This window comes from Bombus fervidus, chromosome 16 (assembly GCF_041682495.2).
Source record: "Bombus fervidus isolate BK054 chromosome 16, iyBomFerv1, whole genome shotgun sequence".
Taxonomy (NCBI): Eukaryota; Metazoa; Arthropoda; class Insecta; order Hymenoptera; family Apidae; genus Bombus; species Bombus fervidus.
In genome coordinates this window covers 7,303,012-7,322,327 of record NC_091532.1, presented here as the reverse complement: position 1 = coordinate 7,322,327, position 19,316 = coordinate 7,303,012, and the positions used below count along the sequence as shown (strand labels likewise).

At 40.3% G+C, this 19,316-nt stretch overlaps 1 protein-coding gene across 9 annotated transcripts in view; it reads right to left on the bottom strand.

Annotated features, from left to right (window-relative positions):
* LOC139995443 (agrin) overlaps positions 1 to 19,316 on the bottom strand; it is a 385,320-nt gene that overhangs the window by 233,326 nt on the left and 132,678 nt on the right. For 8 of the 9 annotated variants that reach the window (XM_072018917.1, XM_072018918.1, XM_072018913.1 and 5 more), the window contains one exon: positions 13,515 to 13,550. The exons of the other annotated variant lie outside the window; for it this stretch is intronic. In XM_072018917.1, the coding sequence (XP_071875018.1) occupies positions 13,515 to 13,550 (36 nt within the window). The remainder of the gene's footprint in view (positions 1 to 13,514; positions 13,551 to 19,316) is intronic. 9 annotated transcript variants of the gene reach the window in all.

Below are 19,316 nucleotides of genomic sequence, written 5' to 3'. Positions count from 1 at the left end.
GCATCTACTCACTCGGCCGCGGTCTACGCCAACCCTTTTCATACCCTTTAGCAATCTCCTTGCTCGTGCATCCCCTTCTTCTGTCGCTAGCATGCGCTTTTTTACCACGAACACGGTTTTTACCACGACCCGCAAATGAACTTTTCTACAGGTAATTTCGATCGCTCGACCGCTTTTTTCGCTCGTCGACTAACAAGTATCGCGCATTCGTCCAGGCTTTGCATACAATTAGTCGATCTTTGAAGATTGATTAATGAGTAGGATGAAAGCCATCAAGACCACGAATTTGTACGGTAAAGATTGTAACGCGGGATATATGGACGGTCTGGTCGTTAAGTTAATGTGTCGGTTCTGTCTTTTCACGCCTTTTTACGGTGCATTAGCGGTAAGCGTATTACAAATATTCCAATGTGTGTTAATTATAGAAGTTTTGCGTTTGTAAATTTTGTCAGTATAAATATAGAACATGGGACATCAGTTACTGTATAATAGATTAATTGTAATTATTATTATAATATAAATTAATAATAATACAACAATTAACAAATACATTAATAATAATTAACAAAGTACATGTCCCTTTTTATGGAGGATTAAGTATGACGACAATAGCTTTAAAATATAATTCAGGAAAATTATTTAAATAGTATAGTTCCGTTCGATGAATGGCAATTATTGAAATCGTATTATCTAATGAAGAAAGCTCATGTATCACCAACAAAATCACGGTGTAACAATGTATTACCAACAGCCACAAAAAAGAAGCGTCGGTATTTCTTTTCTAATGTCAATTCGATACTCGGGTCGCCACTAAAGGCCGAACACGACCACCATCGTATCGACGAGTCCGTGGAGAGTCGAGAAATATTGGAAAGCTTCCTTTGCAGGCGTTCAACGAGCTTGGCCAACGTCGGTTGCAATTCTCTATTAATCATGCCGCGGTAAATGCTAGAAGTCGTAACTAGTTTCGCCGCGGGCCGACTCTGAATTTCAACCCGCTATCGACTTTATAGAATTGCGTTCGCCTTTTAATGCTTTCCAAGAGGCAGCGTGATAACGTCCCGTTCACTCTGAACCGTAGCTTGCGCTGAATTATGCGATTATCGGTCGTTACGATCGATATGCTCTCCTACATGCTCTTCTTTCTTTCTTCCTCTCTCTCTCTCTCTCTCTCTCTCTCTTTCTCTATCTATTTATCTATTTATCCATCTATTTCTTTCTCGTTCAGACGGATACACTCTAATCGTATTGGGCATACGCGAGAAAAGAGGAGAGAAAAAGATATAGGAAAAAGAAAAAAATTGAAGATTTCGAGCATATCGAGGCAAACAAAAACAAGGAAATTTAAAAGGCTGGAAAAAGACAAAAAATAAACGGCCCGCATTTGTGAAATACTAGCCAGAAAACCGAACGGTCTTCATAAATCCTGCGCGTAAATCAGTCTTTATGGAGTTCTCCCCTGGGTGGAAGCTATTTGGAGCATGTATGTATGTATATGTAGCAGCGTGGCTGCACACGGACGCAGTCATCGCGACGGTGGGACTGGTGAACGCGCTTCACACCTGTGCGCGACCCTCGTCGCGGCGCGTCTTCTACGCCCGAAATGGCGTCATCCTCCTAGAAACACGACGTCGTTTAAAGCCCTGAGTTAATCGAGGGAACCGGTAATGTCGTTAGAAGTTAACGTAACGATCTCCACGATACTCCTATTCTCTTTTTCCTTTCTCTTTCTCTAGCTCTTTTTCTCGACTCTAACAGTTGTTCAGAATTCTAATGCGCAATGGTGCAAGTGTTTCTCGAAACAATCTCGGGTTTACTTTCCTTGGAATTTGTATACGAAACAGACAATCGGAGATTCAAGATTCCCTGGATTCTGAATTTTTTCGGTTTCGTAGCATCGCGAATATTTGTGCACGAAACGCGTTCAACGATTCTTATATTTATTAACATTATACACGGGTATTGTAATTAACTTTTATACGCAAGGTAATTCACGTGATGAACGATTTTGTTTTTTTAAAAAAAAGGGACGCTCTGACGCCATCCAACACGTTTAATCGCGATTGTATATCATTTTGGACGATAAATGTTTCTCTCAACGGTGAATCTCGAAAAGCGGAGATATCGGTCACGGATATCGCGGCGTGATTTATCATCGATTAAACCGACGTAATGCGCCATTGTTACTGAAACGCGCAGTCAGATAGGTACGTATATGAGGCTATAGCAGGATGAGTGAGAGATCCTGGTATTGAGTAGCAATCAGCCGTGCAACTAGAACTCGGTATAGGCGCGCCAAAATGAGCTATAATACGTGTATTATCATTCCAATCGAGAATTCGATTGTCGCTTCTCTACCGACAACCCAAGGCCCATGTGACGTTCCATAATTCTTGGCGATACCTAAAATGTCACTGAATAAGCTTAATATAACCTTGAGATAACTTCGAACGAGCTATGAAGTATCCTTCTATGACGTTAAGTGACACATAAATGTTCATAAGAATCTCTTTGATCGTGATTATGTAAATTTTGAAATTTTCTAATTTTCTACTTGTCACTCTCCTATGAAACTTCTAATTACTAATTAAAATTTCAAACCACTTTAACAAATTCCTCGCTTCATAGTACGTACATTTTATCCCAACTTTCATTTATTTTTCTAGCAAGAACCTACGTGCTTCTTAACTCCAACTACATCCTATCGGATCTAACGTTCCATAGTAATTCCTCTTGCTCCTTTTTTATTCATTACGAATCTGTCAAGCACCAAGATCACTCTACCTCGTTCTACCATCTTCTATAGATAGACGTTTTCTCAAAAGAGAAGCCTTTCCTCTGATCCGGTTTTAAAAGTCGTCGAGATTTATTCTTCCCGATGGTAAGAAACGGCCGGATCAACGTGATAGGAAGACGAAAAGAGTACCAAACCCTTTCGAAATTGCGAATACTTACTGGTCCGAGCATCAGTATAGCATCTGCTCACGAGCACGAGACCAAAAACGATTCACGGTCTTGCAAGCTCACGTCAGTCTGCGTGCGGTACGTGCAGGGGAACGATGTAGGGGAATCGAGTCCGTAAATCTCAGTTGGTTGTCCCTGGAGAACCATGTCTCAGTCACAGCCCGCGATTGTGCGAGTTAAAGGGTTTCGGTTAGGACACGTAGCTGTACACGTAAGCTTCTGTTCATGCGAAATTCTCACGCTGAGACGTCTGCAGTTCTGGTGTCCTTAACGTGACTTTGATTTGACTGGAGACCGTAAAGCGGCTATGAACAATGCAGATTATTCGTCACCTTTCTTGAGAATTCCCAACGGGATTAAAAAACATGCGTTCATTTGCGTTTGATGAAATTCATTGTTCTATTTAGAGAAAGGAAACGTTTACGTTCCGACCGTCACATAAATAAAAGCTCATTTGCAAGTACAAAACACTCATCTGGCGACAATGATAATTAAGAAAAGTAATGTAACGTTTGAAAGTTTGGATCCTTCTGCAAGTTTAGTTTAATTTATTCGACGGAGAGGCTGTTGAAGTTTGCAAAGTCCGTACACAAATTTTTAGACATCTACCCAAGTCTTGAACAATCTGTGAATAATCTTAGAAATCTTCAAATTCTAATCTGTCTTTCGTCAAGTTCTTTGACTTACGCGTTTCTTTCTGTACATTAAGAAACACTCCTTCGAGCATTTACATATCGCCATTTGACATCGCGCTCGATTTATCAATTCCGTCAGCGAAGTTTTGTGAACGACGAAAAGAACGATCGTTCGACTACGACCCACACGTGGAAATAGTTTCGAATTTTTATACAAGCACATATATATATGTACATGATCGTGTATCCTACCGCGAAATAAACTCGATGAGAGAAACGACGCTGCTTGATACGACGATACAGTCCGCGGATACAAACAAACGGAACCGATCCGACCATGGCAACGTTTCATTGTACTTTTGCACAACCGATGTCTGATCTTTCCGATAAACAAGACCGAAGTATTAAAAGACCGACAAATGGTAGTAGCATCGAGAACTAATAGAATGTACGCGTCGAGTATCATTGGTGCGTCGCGTCGTTTACGCGGGTCAATATTTAAACGCGTTGTAAAATATCGTCGCGTGCGCGCTCGTGAACATCCAGCCGTGTTTGATACATTTTAGTTATCATTTCGTATGCGTGTGCTTTATTCTTTTCATGGTACATGGTTTCCACGGTATTCTTTTCCAATCAATTGAAACAAAATTTATCTTTTCGTAGCTCGTAACAAAAGGAATGGGATAGAAATAGGAGGACGGGAAATGAATAGAAGGTAAAAATAATAAAAGTGTATTTCGGAGAAGCGAGACCGAGGGGTTGAATCTCGATAAACGACAGGCTACGAGAGCTGATGCAGTTGATTAATTCATACCGCCTATTTTCAGTGACTGCCTGTTTCGTGGATACAGACGCTTTTGTCTCTATTTTTTGCTCCTTACCGACCAACATGCTGCCATTTTTGCGCCGCTTGATATCGAATCCATTGGTCGTGGATACGGGGGCATCGATTATGGTGTCTCCACCCAACGAAAGCGATCGCTTCTTCCGCGGTCATCTGCGCCAATGTAACCCAGAAACCAGGTTAACGTTATCGAAATTAATTCCATCCTTTTCCTCCGCTTCTTCCCTATTTAGGAAACTACGACCGAAGACTTTACTGTCGCGCGCAATGTTCGAAATAATTTAAATAATTCGACGGCTGAAATTATTACGAAAAAGAACTGTAGGATTCTTATCGTTTCATGAGAGATTTTTGATATTGGAAAACGGACAATAAAAGTAATCCGTTTTATAGTGCGAATAATCGCACCATTCGTTGAATATGTTAAAAACAAAATTCTTTCGCTGAGTTCGCTTTAAATTCTATCTCAGTTTTGAATTCAATTTTCAGGATAATCAGGACTCGATTTGTAATTAATGTGAGCCGATATCTATTAAGTTAGTAACGGGCAGAAGGTTTTGAGGACGTGGACTAAATTATCAAACGACTGTCGAAAACTTTGAATCACGTTGAAATTAGCGTCACGATTAATTGAAAGCACGAAATAAAACCGATCACTGTTTTCCATTGTCTTTGTCTAATATCGAATTCTCGTTTACAGCTGAATTAATAATAATAATGCGTTGCATCGAATACAACCGATTAATGAATTGTTTGTACTTGCCTTAATAGACAGTAAAATGCTTCATTAATTAATCTCTCTTTGATAATTATTGTATGACCACAGTGTTATATATTTGAAAGCGAAATATTTTCATACGCACGTTGTGCATATAGTTTCGATAAAAAGGATTTTTATACACACCGATTACTAATCAAAGGTGCGACAAAGTCACGCGTTTAAAAATTGCAAAGCCATAGAAACGGAACATAACTATCTGAGTTTAATTCAGTTTCCAACGGATCATTGCGTAAATAAAATATTTTCGTTTATATAGCTTTTTCAAAGAAACGTCTGCTTTTTTGGCGCTATATAAATAATTCAGCCGAATATGTATCAAATATTAACCGTAGATCACAGAATATGTTATTAAATATTGTAATACATGGTATGAAACGTATTATAACGTAGTACGAACGATTTACGAAAATAATATCTCCCTCTCTTTTTCGTTTCGTGCAATCGCAATAAAGATATTTTCATTCATTTCTATTCAATATTTCGGCACCGTATCGCTATATTCCAAGTTCTCACGGAGAAAACTTTTTTCCCAGTCCGCAATTAACTTTTCCGGTCCCTGCGCGACCAATATTAACGAGACGAATAGAAAGAAAAAAGAAGAACCGTGGTTTTGGTCCAAAGAACATGATAAGTGAGCCGGCTAAACAAGCGCAGCGTTTGCTTTTCATTATAACTTGTATGAGATTAACGCTCAGTCCGTTTATTTACAGCAAACGGGTTTAAATAATACGTAAATTGCCCGCCGCTGCTGTTAATATGACAGACTAATTTTAATCCTATCCCCTGTCCCCCCCATATCCCGCCATGCTCACGTGTGTTCCCGCCCTCCCTCCTTTCGCCCTTGGTCGAACATCGACTTTTCCCTCATAATGCAACCGGTGCCGCTGACCGGTTTGTAAAATATAATAAAGTGTTATCGCTCGTTGTTATGCCGCGCATTACGCGGTTACCGTGCACGTTGGATACATTGAATGTATACAGGATTGTCGACTAACAGGCAGATATTTCAACGACTCAATTTATTGTCGCAAATTAATCCTTCCGCCGGGCACGATCGATATTACAAAGAAAAAAAGAAGAGCGATCCTGTGAAATTAATGCGACAGGCGAAGCAACTGTTTGTGTTATTGGCACAAACAGAGTAGGATTTTATCTCGTAATAGCCGTGAAAATCGACGGAGAAGATAATCAGTCGATCAGGCAGGTGAATTATCGAAATTATCGGATTCCGAAATTACTGTTTTCCAACTTGCATATCATATGATGTTATTATCCGTGAAATACAAATCGGACGTGCAAAGGTACATAATCCTGCGTAATAAGCTACAATATTCACCGTATCGTACCGAGGAACAGTTGCAGACTTGCTAACCGTAACTTTAACTCTCGTTATACCTTATGTATATCGTATACTAAATATCAGAAAGTATATTAGAATATATCGTAACACGATAAAGTGTTACTTCCTTTTATGAAAATTCCAATTCTATAGAACGCCTCTTTCCGTTAAAGCTTTCCGAGAAACACCAAAGATCATTCACATTGAATCCGACTCTCGTTTAGAAACAGGATTCCAAGTGTAATCACGTGTCGCGAAAGGGAAACCCAGCAGGGTGGCCGAAACATTGAAACGCAGAAATACAGTTGCTATCGTAACAAAATAATCGTCCTCCCCCTCGGTCACGCTGAGATGGCGTGCGAGAAACTGGACTGGCTTCGTGGAAACTCAAAGGAAGATGCATGGCTTCCTGCGTTCTCTCGGTGCGTCCCTTTGAGGCTCCGTCACCTTTTGTCGGCGCGCATCTCCACGGAAGGAAGTGGACAGAAACGAAAGCCGAAGCGGTATAAGTAAGAGTCGAGGAGAACGATGACGATGCGACTACGACGGTCGGTTAGGGGAAAGAAAAGGGAAACGCTAAACGCGAAGAGTAGAGGACGAGGTCGAAACTAGACACGGTGAAAAAGGAATATAGGGGAAAGGCAAAGGAAAAAAAAAGAGAAGGTTACCGCGTGCAAGAGAGTTTCTTCTTCGGGTTTGGCTTCGTCCCACAGAAAGCAATTTCTTAACGTAACCTTATCTGCGAGTATAGCTTGCACGCCACGTACAGCTCTGTGCAAAGACGCGTATGTGCCGAGCACACAAAGCGGCACCGACCGACTCGCAACTCACGTGACGAAACAAGAAATATCCTAACCACGGATCCCAGGAATAGTAAGAACACCGACTTTCACGAGCTTTCCCTTGATGCACTCTCTCCCTTTCTTTCTTTCCCTTTCTCTCGCGCGAATTCATGCTGCAGCCCTAGTTCTTTTTCTCGTGCCCGGCCGATTTTGCGGTGAATCTCACTCGTTGTCACACTGTTTACTTTTTCGTAGCACCCTTTTTCGTGTCGATGCTAACGGACGTTCCTCCTACACCGTGGGACACTATCAAAGTATGCGAACGATCGTTAAACAAAATTTCACGTTCCGCTCGAAATTTATGACGTCTTTGATATGATGCGAAATTTCGTCAGCACAAAAATCCTGATACTCGACTTTTCCCTTTGTCGCAGTGGCAATCGAAAGAGTTCGGTAAAATCTCGTGGCTGATATTAGCGAGCAGCTCGATAATGTTGGCCGGTGTAACGTGATTCCAAGAAGAGCCAGAAAAACCCGTAAAAAGCGAGCTCTGTGCACCCTCTCGCATTTATATCACGTGAACCGACAATTCTTCCCTTTCTAACCCTTTCTTTCTTTCCTTCTCCCTCCATCTGCCTTTGTGGTTCTCTCTGACTCCTCCTTTCTCTCTCTTTCTCTCACCCCATCCACCGTTGGTGCCACGGTTTTTTCTACATGTAATTTATCGGCTGGACTCTTTTTTTTTCGCCCAACCGCTGCGTTCCTTTACCCCTGTTCTCTGTCTCTTTCATTCCCGTGCCTTACTCGCATTCGCACCAGCGACGCCGCGACGGGGCGTATAAGCGGCTGGGGGGAAAACGGAGGACGCAGCGATTTATAGTAACTGCACCCGCTCTCGTAGAATATTTTTGGCGGAATTTCTACTCTACTTTTTTCATCCAGTGATCTCTATGGAGCCGCGGCTCTTTTCCCCTCGTATTCAGGAAAACCCTTTTTCGACCCAACGATAAAGCATAAATGGAAGTTTCCCCTTCTCCTCTTCATTTGGAATAACCACATACAGATATGCATATGCGTGTTACACGCGCGGGAAAAATTTACGTTTTGGAAGGTTACTAATTATCGAGCTGCGCGAATGAAAAGTTCGCAGCGAATCGAGCAAAATTCGAACATTATGCATTTCTGAGATAGTAACGTATATATTAATGTGACCGGACTCGATTTTACAAGAATTACTTCGAAGTATGTGCTTTTGCACAAACATGGTTTCGTCGTAATTAATTTGTTTGAGGTAAAATCAGGGAGTTGATTATTTTAAGCTGTTATCCAAGAAAATATTCGGAATTTAAAGTTGAACTACGGAAGTTAAACATCCCGTTCGCGTTACATAAACGGGAATAAGGCTCGCGGCTGCTTATAATTCACGAAACGCAAAGTTCCCTTCTTTTAAATTAATAATGATTAACGATACAAAATCGCTTGACACAGGCTTCGCCTTACCAAGCACACCGCCGTTAAACATTTAACAACCGATAGTCGTGCAACTTCAAATTGCCTACCCTTCGAGCCACGTACTTTACATGAAGCCTCTATTCGGCCTTTGACCCCCTCGTAAACTTTATCAAGCCCAAATACGCAGGCTATATACCGTCTCAAACTATCTTTAAAGATGCATCATCGTTAACAAACCTTTACGTGCTCGCTCGTATTTAAGGCCTATCAAGGTACCATAAATTCAGGCTGAAATAATTCAAAGCCACTATCGTTGAAAAAAGATCATTCTTCTGTGAGAAGAATTATAATTGCCACGTGTATTATCCCCTTTAAACATCTACCGGCGATTCTAATCTTCATCGACATGAAATATATCTTTATATGGCGTACACGAAACGCAACATTCTGATAAAAACGCGTTCAAAGGCAAACATACATGCTGTTAGCACGATTTAAAGTTTAATCGCGAAACAATAACCCATGCGAACATACGAACGTTCACGTTACACGAGAACGCACGCGAAAGATACGACGTAGATGCGACCAGTTCGACTGACAGTAATGTGGCTGATGCGTATCATATCGCGATATACTTGCTAGAGATAACAAAATAGCATATCAGTGATGATACAGGGCGCATCTCGTTTACGTGGATTGCTCTTCGAAAGCAACGATACGCAAAACAATTCGGAGAAACTATTTTTTAAAACGTTGTAGGTGTTCGAGCCTTGCAATATGTGAAATGCTTCGCAATTAATGTATGCAATATATTGGATGCCGTAAAATATACAGAGAACAGTTAAAATTGTGCAAATGAACAGAAATTATGTAACAGGCGCGGCGAAATATACGAAAGAGTGTAATGTTAATTTATATGACAGGAGAAATATACGAGGTGCCGATGTGTAAGTAATTTTACTAAAAAGTAGCTGGGGAGCAGCAAAGTTTAAAAGTCGTGCTCAAAATTTTATGTATCGTGTAAAACTCGTGCAAACGTCGTTTATAATGATGAAAAAGCTCTCTGAACGATAAGCTTCTTTAAAAGAAAAAAATAGAGGGAAAGTTTTTCAAGTTTCGAAAAAATGTCTGATAAAGCTGAGTATGCTTGAAATGCTTTAATTAAGTGAAGTGGTTCATGTTTCAAACATTTTTCAATATAACGCGCACGTCGAAAGGTACGGCAATCTCAAACGTTTGCGGATGTCTGGCTATGTACTGTCCGTTACTACTTCCTCGATTGCGCTATTTTCGTTACATTTTCGCGTTTGGAGACCTATTAGATTGAAAATTACTTACGTTAAACGACAGACACTAAGCTCTACTAAACTCGAGTAGAAGAAAATACGTACAGACATAAGCTACGCAAAAAGATTTAAGTCAACTTGCTTAAGGAATAAAAGTTAAAATCTCAGTTCAAAGAATTCGATCAACTCCGGTTCTTTACCTCGACATGAGAACAAAAATTGCTCAACTCCATAAAAACTTTGAAAGTACACACTACTTTGCCACCGATCCAATCGAAAGCTCTTAACCCCTACACCTTCTATTCAGCACGCTTTTCTCGTGGTTCTAAGAATTCCTTTGTTCAATTAAATTTCGAGTGCCGATACCGTGAATAAATTTGCGAATAGCTGCTCGTAACTGAGTTAGAGCGAAACGGTCTCTATATAATGCTACGTGTGCCGTGAATAAAGTCGGCAGAATATTGTTTCAAGAGAGGTAAAGGCAAAAGCGAAAAAGGGCGTCTCGTTAGCATGGTGTATTATTTATTGGAATTATGCGGAATTCCTTATCCTTTTACGGAACGGAAGCGAAACTACGAGCTAGATGAGACCCGATAAAAATTATTTGCTGGAAAGCCATTCGTAAATGGAATAAATTTCGCGGCGGCGCGCCGAGTACCTCTATCTAAGAGTACGAAATACAGAGATATTCGTGGCTTTTCTTGGCAACGCGAATGCGCTCGAAAACGCGAGCTTCTCAGAACGTTTGAACGATTCTGTGCAAACACTACAGACGATGCTTGGCAAACGTTAAGCCGATGCACGAAAACGTGTGAAGGAGTATTCACACGATGGTTACTAAAATTTTATATTTAAATAATACACTTGATAGGATTTCGAGAATTAAATCTTGAGAGACGAGCAGTGTACTTGTCAAGCTTTATTCTTTCGCGCATATCGTAACACTTGCAAGTTCAGACTTATTACCGAAAATAATTATCTACTAATCGTGAGATGTTTATGTTCCAATTAATAGCATAGAGAACTTAAATTGTCATGAGATATAATTTTCATTTACTTCAAATATTTAATGTTCAAAGCTTGGACAAAGAAAATGCAAGATAATTTTGTGTTTCGAAATTTCGTGGCCCGTAGAATTGGTAAAAGATAGTTCTGTTATTAAACGGATAGAAGATGCATTAAAATTCACGCGTGTAACGTAGAAACGATGCAAAATTTCTGTCGAACGATGATTTATAAAACATTAAAGATAAATCGAATAAAGTTGTACCATTGTTTTCACGTTCGAAGTATTAAATATCGTGTCCTTTGTCCGTATATCTATTCGCTTTCTCCTCGCATCTGTTCTGGCTACTAATCAGACTTTGCGAGCGCATGAATTTGACAGACCGTCGCTTCGAATCGCGAGGAATCGGGACCGTTTCCAATTATTCCGCCGCGTACACGACCTTTCAAGACTGATTTACGCGGAATTCAAAACTAATTGGCCAGGCGCATCGTTGTCATCGAAACATCTAATGTTGCCCGAAGTAACATGGACCAAAGTATCCCGAATATTCCCAATTTCCGCCTAACCATATTCAATATCCGAATGTTGAAACTTCGGATATCCGCAGTGCGCATTGCCGAAACGATCGTATCGATGAACTATTCAAATAATGGTATAACTGTACCTAACGTCCGCCTCGTCCTTTACACGACCAACTTCCCTAATAATTGATAATCGACATTCCCTGCGCTACAAATTTCACGCGATCCGCCCCGCTGCTCTCCAAACGCGTTAAAGTAATTTCTACCCTTGTTAAGGCGATCAGATGTAACGATGTTTCAACGCAGTCGGTTGCTCGTTCGTAGCTACGCCGAATTCCCAGAATTATGCACCGTCACGCAAAGAAAAGGCGAATTAAATGATTAATGAACCGAGATCGAGCTTTAAAGATTAATTATCGTTCGATGAATCGATTTAAACGTAATTGCCAATTATCGAAAGACGTACTTACTCGTTTCGAGAGAAATTTCGACAAATTCCTTTTATAATTATCGCGGTATGTTTTTCAAGATTGGTTATTATAAGAAAGCTTCCCTACTCACGATGATAAAGAACATTTTATACGACAGGATTTTAAGCTATTAGTAATTCTTAAATGTAACGGAAATAATAAAAGTAACGCGAAATTAACGCAAGCATATCGGTAATACACTCATCCTTTAATGATATATTTTTCATAGTTGTAATTTTCTTCAGAAATTTTGCCAACATTTTCTTTTTCAATTTCGCTAGACGTTCTATTGAAGCTAATGCAAGAGTTGCGATTCATTGAAACAATGACCCGGCCATATCCATGCATGATACTTTGTCGAAGTACCAACATCTGCCATGCACATGCATAGATGATCGTGTTACAATGACCACGAAATGCAAACATTACCAACGAAAATCCTGAACAAAATACGCCAATAGTATGGCGTGCAAATAGGTACCGTGCAACAATGGCGGAAATGCGTGAGATGGTTGAAAAAGAGCCCTCGCATAATGCGTTTGACAGTATGATTTGTATCGGTGTTTTATAGAAGTACGTAGCTTTTCAACGTTACAAAAGATAATGATCGGAACATGTTTCGAATAACAACAATAAATGCAGCCTGGTTGCGTAAAAAGCCCGCGATCGAACAATTATCAGCAATCTTGATTTAGGAAGAAATATTCATGCACCGTTCGGAATCTAGACGCAGCTAAATTCTATTCTACTGCAATGGGAAAAAATCACTCCACCCACAAATCAAGATAAATAAAAAGGGAAAAAGAGAGATAAACGCTTGAATGTAAACGCACTTTACAGCAATCCACGCAACGACGCAATAATTTCACAATCCTCTAACTCGTAATTCCAACTATTAATGTCTGACCATTGCATAGCTCTACTACTGAAAAATTGCCAGTTTCACGATAGCGGACGAGGGTGTGCAAAATAATCACGATCACGTCGAGAGAAATAACTTTCAAGAACGGCCGTTCATTGTACAAGGAAAGATTGTCAGCGTGGCTACGATAGCGTGATCGTTCGAATCGAAACGGTGTGATTTCGAAATTCGCTAGCTGGTTGCAATCCCGGTATAATTGAGTCATGAGTCGGCTAGAAAGACGCGAACCCTCGTGTCCAACAATCTACGAGATAACTCGCTTTTAAATATCGCGTGCTTGCTAGTTTACATCGGCTGGCAAACCATTATAACGCGATTGTGCTACGTCGTTCGCTATCTTTCTCTGTTTTTCTCTGGGTATCGAGTGTTTTTGATGTCTGACTATATTTGCCGTGTTTCACTGTTGCTAGTAATTTTCCAAAGTGTGAAATACGTCTGTTTTAAGCAGTTTATGCGAGCCTAGAAAGACTATCAAGCACAAAAGTAGTTTTATTCTATTTAACACTCACCCTCGATAATGGGACGCTGCGGCTTGTAAGACATATCTGTAAAGAGAAAGGGATTAATTATTAGTAAAATTAGTCACGATACGTATCGTGTTAGCTAGGCTAAGAATTTTTAATGGCGCAAGCATACTGAAGCGTGTCTCGATTGTACTCGTTCTCTCTAGTGTGATACTTATCTTATCTCGTCTGATATTTGCAAGAAAAAGATAATCGGTAAAATAATTAACGTAGGAGATTATCTAACGAAGGCACGCTGTTTTCGAGGAACTTCAAGAATCTTCGATAAGTTCGAAGTTAGAAACTAACAACGGTTTGAAGTTGCCTCCATTTCAACGAAATTCATACTTAGGGATTTGATGAAAATTACTGTACCGTAATTTCATCATTTCTCGTGCATATTTAAAGTTGTTAAGTACATACGGTATAAAATATGAACGTTATTACCAACACGTAAGCAAAAGATGTTTATAAGATATCGATTAACCAAGAAGCACACTTTTCACCACGTACCGTAAGATCAGACCAAAAATTACCTAATTCCATTTAGAAAGTTGAAATTAGCTCCGAAATCAAATAAAACCTTAACACTCTTGCGAACCCTTCAAGTTCAACATTCATCATCAAAGAAGATCGTATATGAACACAACTCTCTTAATTGCGTGCGTAACGAAATCACGTGTTGACAAAATCAAAGTGTCTTCCCCGGGCTGTGCCCAATCCGTAGCCTGCTGGCAAACTTTCGTCGACTTTGTCGCGGCCTCAGACAACCGTAATTAACGTTTCAGGGCGCGGATCAGCCTGATCCAAGGTTTCCCGAACAACGAAATTCAAGGAAGGAAGGAAGATGCACGGATCGAGGGCAAGGTAGATAGACGGGGCAATTTCGAGGAGCAAATAACAGGGAAATTCAGGATGGCCGAGTCGCGCAACATTTCCCCCTCAGCTCGCTCCGCAAGCTTCACCCTTCGCGAAACTTTTAATTATCCTTTCGTGGCTCGGTCCTTTAATGAAGATCCTTCGCGTCCGCCACACAACCACGTATGACGTTCCAAATAATTACAAGTTTCCTGCATGAACTCGAGACTTACAGCGTCCAAACGATAGGGATTTGCCGTATGTCGAGGAGTCAGGAGAGTATAAGGAACATGTGAGTTTAGAAAAGCACGAAAAAGATTCAAATTACTGGAGAATCTATTTCTTGAAAATTGTTAATTCGTTGAAATCTGTCGATAGCGATATTATAATTGAAAGTTTGCTTAATCGAATTAATTGTTTAATTAATATGAGAAACCCGGTATTATTCTATTCAATAGCGGCAGACGAACGTTTCGTAACTTAATATCGACAATTTCAGTCATCCGATGAACTGTTTTCAGAGAATTGAAAAAATAAAAAGCCAAGGTCAAATGTATGTTTCAAGTAAGCAAGCGGCGTGTTTATATGGATTGGACTGGATCGTTGATACGAATTACAACTAACGTTACTCAAGGCAACGCGATAATTCTTGCAATTAAACACACGTTACGGCCACAGGATTTTTTAAGCGAGGATGGTTTTTGTTATACCACGTGCACGCGCACGCTCACGTACACAGTTCCGTTATAATATATTAACGCAGAAATATCGCTCGTTCGTCATCCAGTAATTTATCACGCATATGCATTTACGGCGATCTACACTGGTACGCTTGAGCATCGGGAAAAAATGGTTTTCGAGAGTCGAACAAATGTATTTTAAATCTGTGGCGTTCCACGTATGACTAAACAACGAAGAAGAGAGGTGAAAATGCTTCACAACACTAGAAAGGCAGAGTAGTGTAAAAATCAATGAAAGGGAAATATCGTTTTAAATTCAATGGAATAGTTTCATCCTTCTTCTTTTTCCTGCGTTTTCCCTCTCTTTCTCTTTTCTTTTCTCGTTCCTACACGAATTTCGTTGGTTTGCGAACGAGCACCGCTTTTCCGAAATTACTTGTTGCAATGCCGACGTAATTACATCGTGTTGGCGATTCATAAGGACTCCACGAGCACAATTTTGCGTCGTTGCACCACACCGCGCCATCCCGCCACGCTCGTTGACCGTCGGATTTTTATCCGCCAACCAGAAAACGAGTTCTCGTTGCCACGCCTATAATTGTTTCTTAATTGAACTCGTTCGTCCATTTCCACGATATGTCTAATCGAACGGTTTCCTAATAGCCGGCCGCACGTAGAAGCGCGTCTGTTAGAAACACGAGAGAAAGCATCGTGGAAATTGTTGTTGTAAATTTTTAATAAATATTTTCGTTAGCGCGCTGTATCCCGATGCCTGGTTACGGGACCTGCAACGGAAGTATGTTTCGCGAAACAAGCAACTACATATTTTCCAGACTTTAACAAATGAGAACAATAACGCTTTGTGCGCCTGACGCCTCATAACAATATCTGCAAATATTCCTAGTTAAGCAACTTTTTAATGAAAGCGTTTTCGCGAAACATGGCTACTAGGGATAGATTAATTTTTCAACAAGAATTTTTTCCCCAAAGGTTTTAGCAAACGATCCAGAGAAATCGCAAATAAAACCACTTTCCCCTGTATTTACCACCTTTTTCAAGGAAGTATATTGCAAGATAAAACGCGAGAAGGAAAATGTTTTAAAATTCAGTAGAGAATACAAGGACCAAAATTAACCTTTAATTCAGATTTACATTAGTAAAATGTACCACTGTGAAACGTAATTACATTAATCTATGCAGTAGAGTACTCCTTTTGAATTGTACCTGAACATCTTATAAATAGAATCCTATCTGATACAATCATGTATGCATTTTCGTATTTAGAGTAGGTACACAAATTTTCAACACGACCTATTTTATTCCTCTTTTAAATCGACTCTATTGGAAAACGATGTCGTATTATTCAGAATTGTATTTATTTCATCGTTCAAAAGAAACTCCGATCAATAATTACTCTCTATTCGCTTTTCATATATTTCTTTACTCTCGTCGAAAGTAGTCAATATCGTTCACAATCACGTTACCGTTTCTCCTCTCAGTCAACGTTATGTGAAAGGGAAAGGAAAATGTCAGAGGAATACCTCGTACAGGCTAAGTTCCTGAGCAAAAGACATTCTCCCTCGCTTATGAAAAATTACCTCGAGATGCAAAGAAGTGTTCTACCATAGGAAGGCTAATAGAAGTAGACCGCGCATGCGAAACACATGGACGCGTTCGCTCAGCTTCGCAAGGGTTTCGTGCACTTCGTGCCACGCGGCACTACGAAACCGACGATATGTATGCAGCCCGACTCTATGAGAAGTCGTACAGGCCGATATCGCGCCGATATCCCCCTTTCTCGTCCTCTCTGCGACTAGACTGCGGGTTGACACACATGGGAAACACGTGTTGCCACTCCCACAAACCGACGGATAACACAGTAACAGCCACGATCAGCCACATACATAGACGTGCGTGCGCGTGATTACATTCGCGTAGACGCTACAATTTTTGCTTATCCCTAAGAAAGGGAAAAAGTATTGTAATTACTTCGTATCTCTATTTTCTATAATAGCTTCTATTATCTCTGAACTGAATTAAAGGTACGGGGTCTAGAGAAAGATTTTTTTCATCTACTATAAAGCTAGATGCTAAAGTTAGTGTAAAATGAATTATATTTTGATTACGATTGTCCTCGAATGGAAGAGTGAGATGTTGGAATTTGAAATAAGAAATATTTGTTACGTAAATAGGAAGAATATAGGTACGAAATCTGATTTATCGTTGGGATAGTCAGACCAGGCAGAGCAGAGTTTCTCGATATTTCGAAATTTTCCAATTTTTCCCGGCACCTCGGTCGTCCTACATACGACCAAACTTTCTTTCAACTTTCCGGTTCTAAAGAAACTTATCAAACCGAATCAGAGCGTACACAGATGGACAGTAAAGTTCAGGATGATCTGAGAACTAGATAACCATGCGAAGTCTGAAAAATTGGCAATGTCTGGTAAGCCAGTGGCTTGCCGGCACTATATTCGCTTCGTCTGTAACAAGCCGGAAAGTGTGTCAAAAGTCGCGACAGAGGAACAGAGGGGATAATGGTGTTTCCGTTCGCGCGACATTCACTGAGTTCAACCGGGGGTAGACTGTAATTTCAGAGATGATTTGTCCCCTCGAGCTGACGTTTGTATCACGTTGGAAAACTTTACGATTCGACGAGCAAAAATTGATGAGAACATCGGCGAAGGAAAATGCGATGAGGCAACTCTCTTCTACCAACTGGAGGGACGAATGTTCGTGGAAAAATTGTTATTTTCGCGGTGCCATCTAAATCGAAAGGATTTACAGCTGCGTGTAAACCGGGCATCTCGTATAACGAAGCTATTTTCGAAAGAATTTCACGCGTCGTGCTCGCAGACGCGATATTTCATTCTCCTTTTTTGCATTCGACAGCAACGCCCGAGGTACACCAGCCGTGAGAGAGCGGCCGCCGGAAATGGCGGTGAAGCACTTTCGATTTTCCGTTTCCTCCATTCTGTATACGAAGCTGAAGACGAAATGCGTATACCGTCGGTTCCCTTCTTTTTTTCTCTTTCGTCTTCTTCTTCTCCCCAATAAACCGATAGTTGTCAAATGCTATGCCAGAGAAAGAATTTGCCGCCGGAACAAACATCTTCTTTTCTTTCATAATAAATTTGCTCGAATATAAATAACGAGTAAATGCATTTGTACATAATAGAAATGTTAAATTCAGAAGGGTTTTTATTTTCGAAGATAGAGATTATTAGCGAAGTCGATGTTAATGGTTGTACTTAGTTGCGAGGAGAGCATAGAACGCACTAATCGAGATCGGTTTAATCGATACACTAATACCAACCGATAATATTGACAGAAAGTGAGATATGTACATACGAGAATTTGGCGAACAGTGATGCGGCCTGAGCTGGCTAAACCTAAGGTTCACGGAAATCATCTCTATCCCTATTGCGAGAGCTCTATAGCTATGCTCAACGCTTTCCGACCAAAATTGCCCGCGTGTACTGCTTATCTGCAGAGAATGGTATTTAAATTGTCTGATTCATTTTCGCGGGATCTGCGATCCATTCTATACGAGATAAATAGACATCGACTGTAATTACTGTATCTCACGCAAATAGTTGTATAATTTGCTAACAGTATCTAATTAAAATAGCTTAAATTAAATTACTTTCAAAATGTAACGATTCCATACAATGGGTCGTTGTTATTCATTTCGAATTATTGCAAGTTATAATTTTATTTATACACAGTTTTTAAAGAATAACCAAGTGAAAGAATTCACTGCAGTGAAATAAAGCAGAGAAAGTGTGTATATGTGTGTGTATTTCGAATAAATTCATCGATAAAGCTAACTAGCAGACATACCTATAAACATGAAATCGAATATATTTGTCTACAAATGGACAAAGATATTTGAAAATCCTGATCTGGCGTAAGTCTCTGCTGAATGCAAGAGGACAGCCATAAAAGCGTATAATTCACAAAGCAAGGTTTTCGTCGTTCTACCTTTACCAAACTTTTTCAAACGCGCAGGATGAAGTAAGACGAAGCGTCGGACCGGTCGGAAGTCGACTCGTTACTTCTCTAAACTCAAACGACAACGGGAAAGCGTAGAAAAGACCGTTCGATCGGGGCCATTCGCGTCGGGGATTGATTCTCGCGATATTTCAGGGAAAACTTTGAACCGATCAAGCAACGGCGAAAAATGAAGAAAGTTTCCTTTCCAGATTCGTACTCACGTCTTTCGTAACTGTGCCCACGTGCGCGGTATACTTGTCCCGATTCTTCGTCT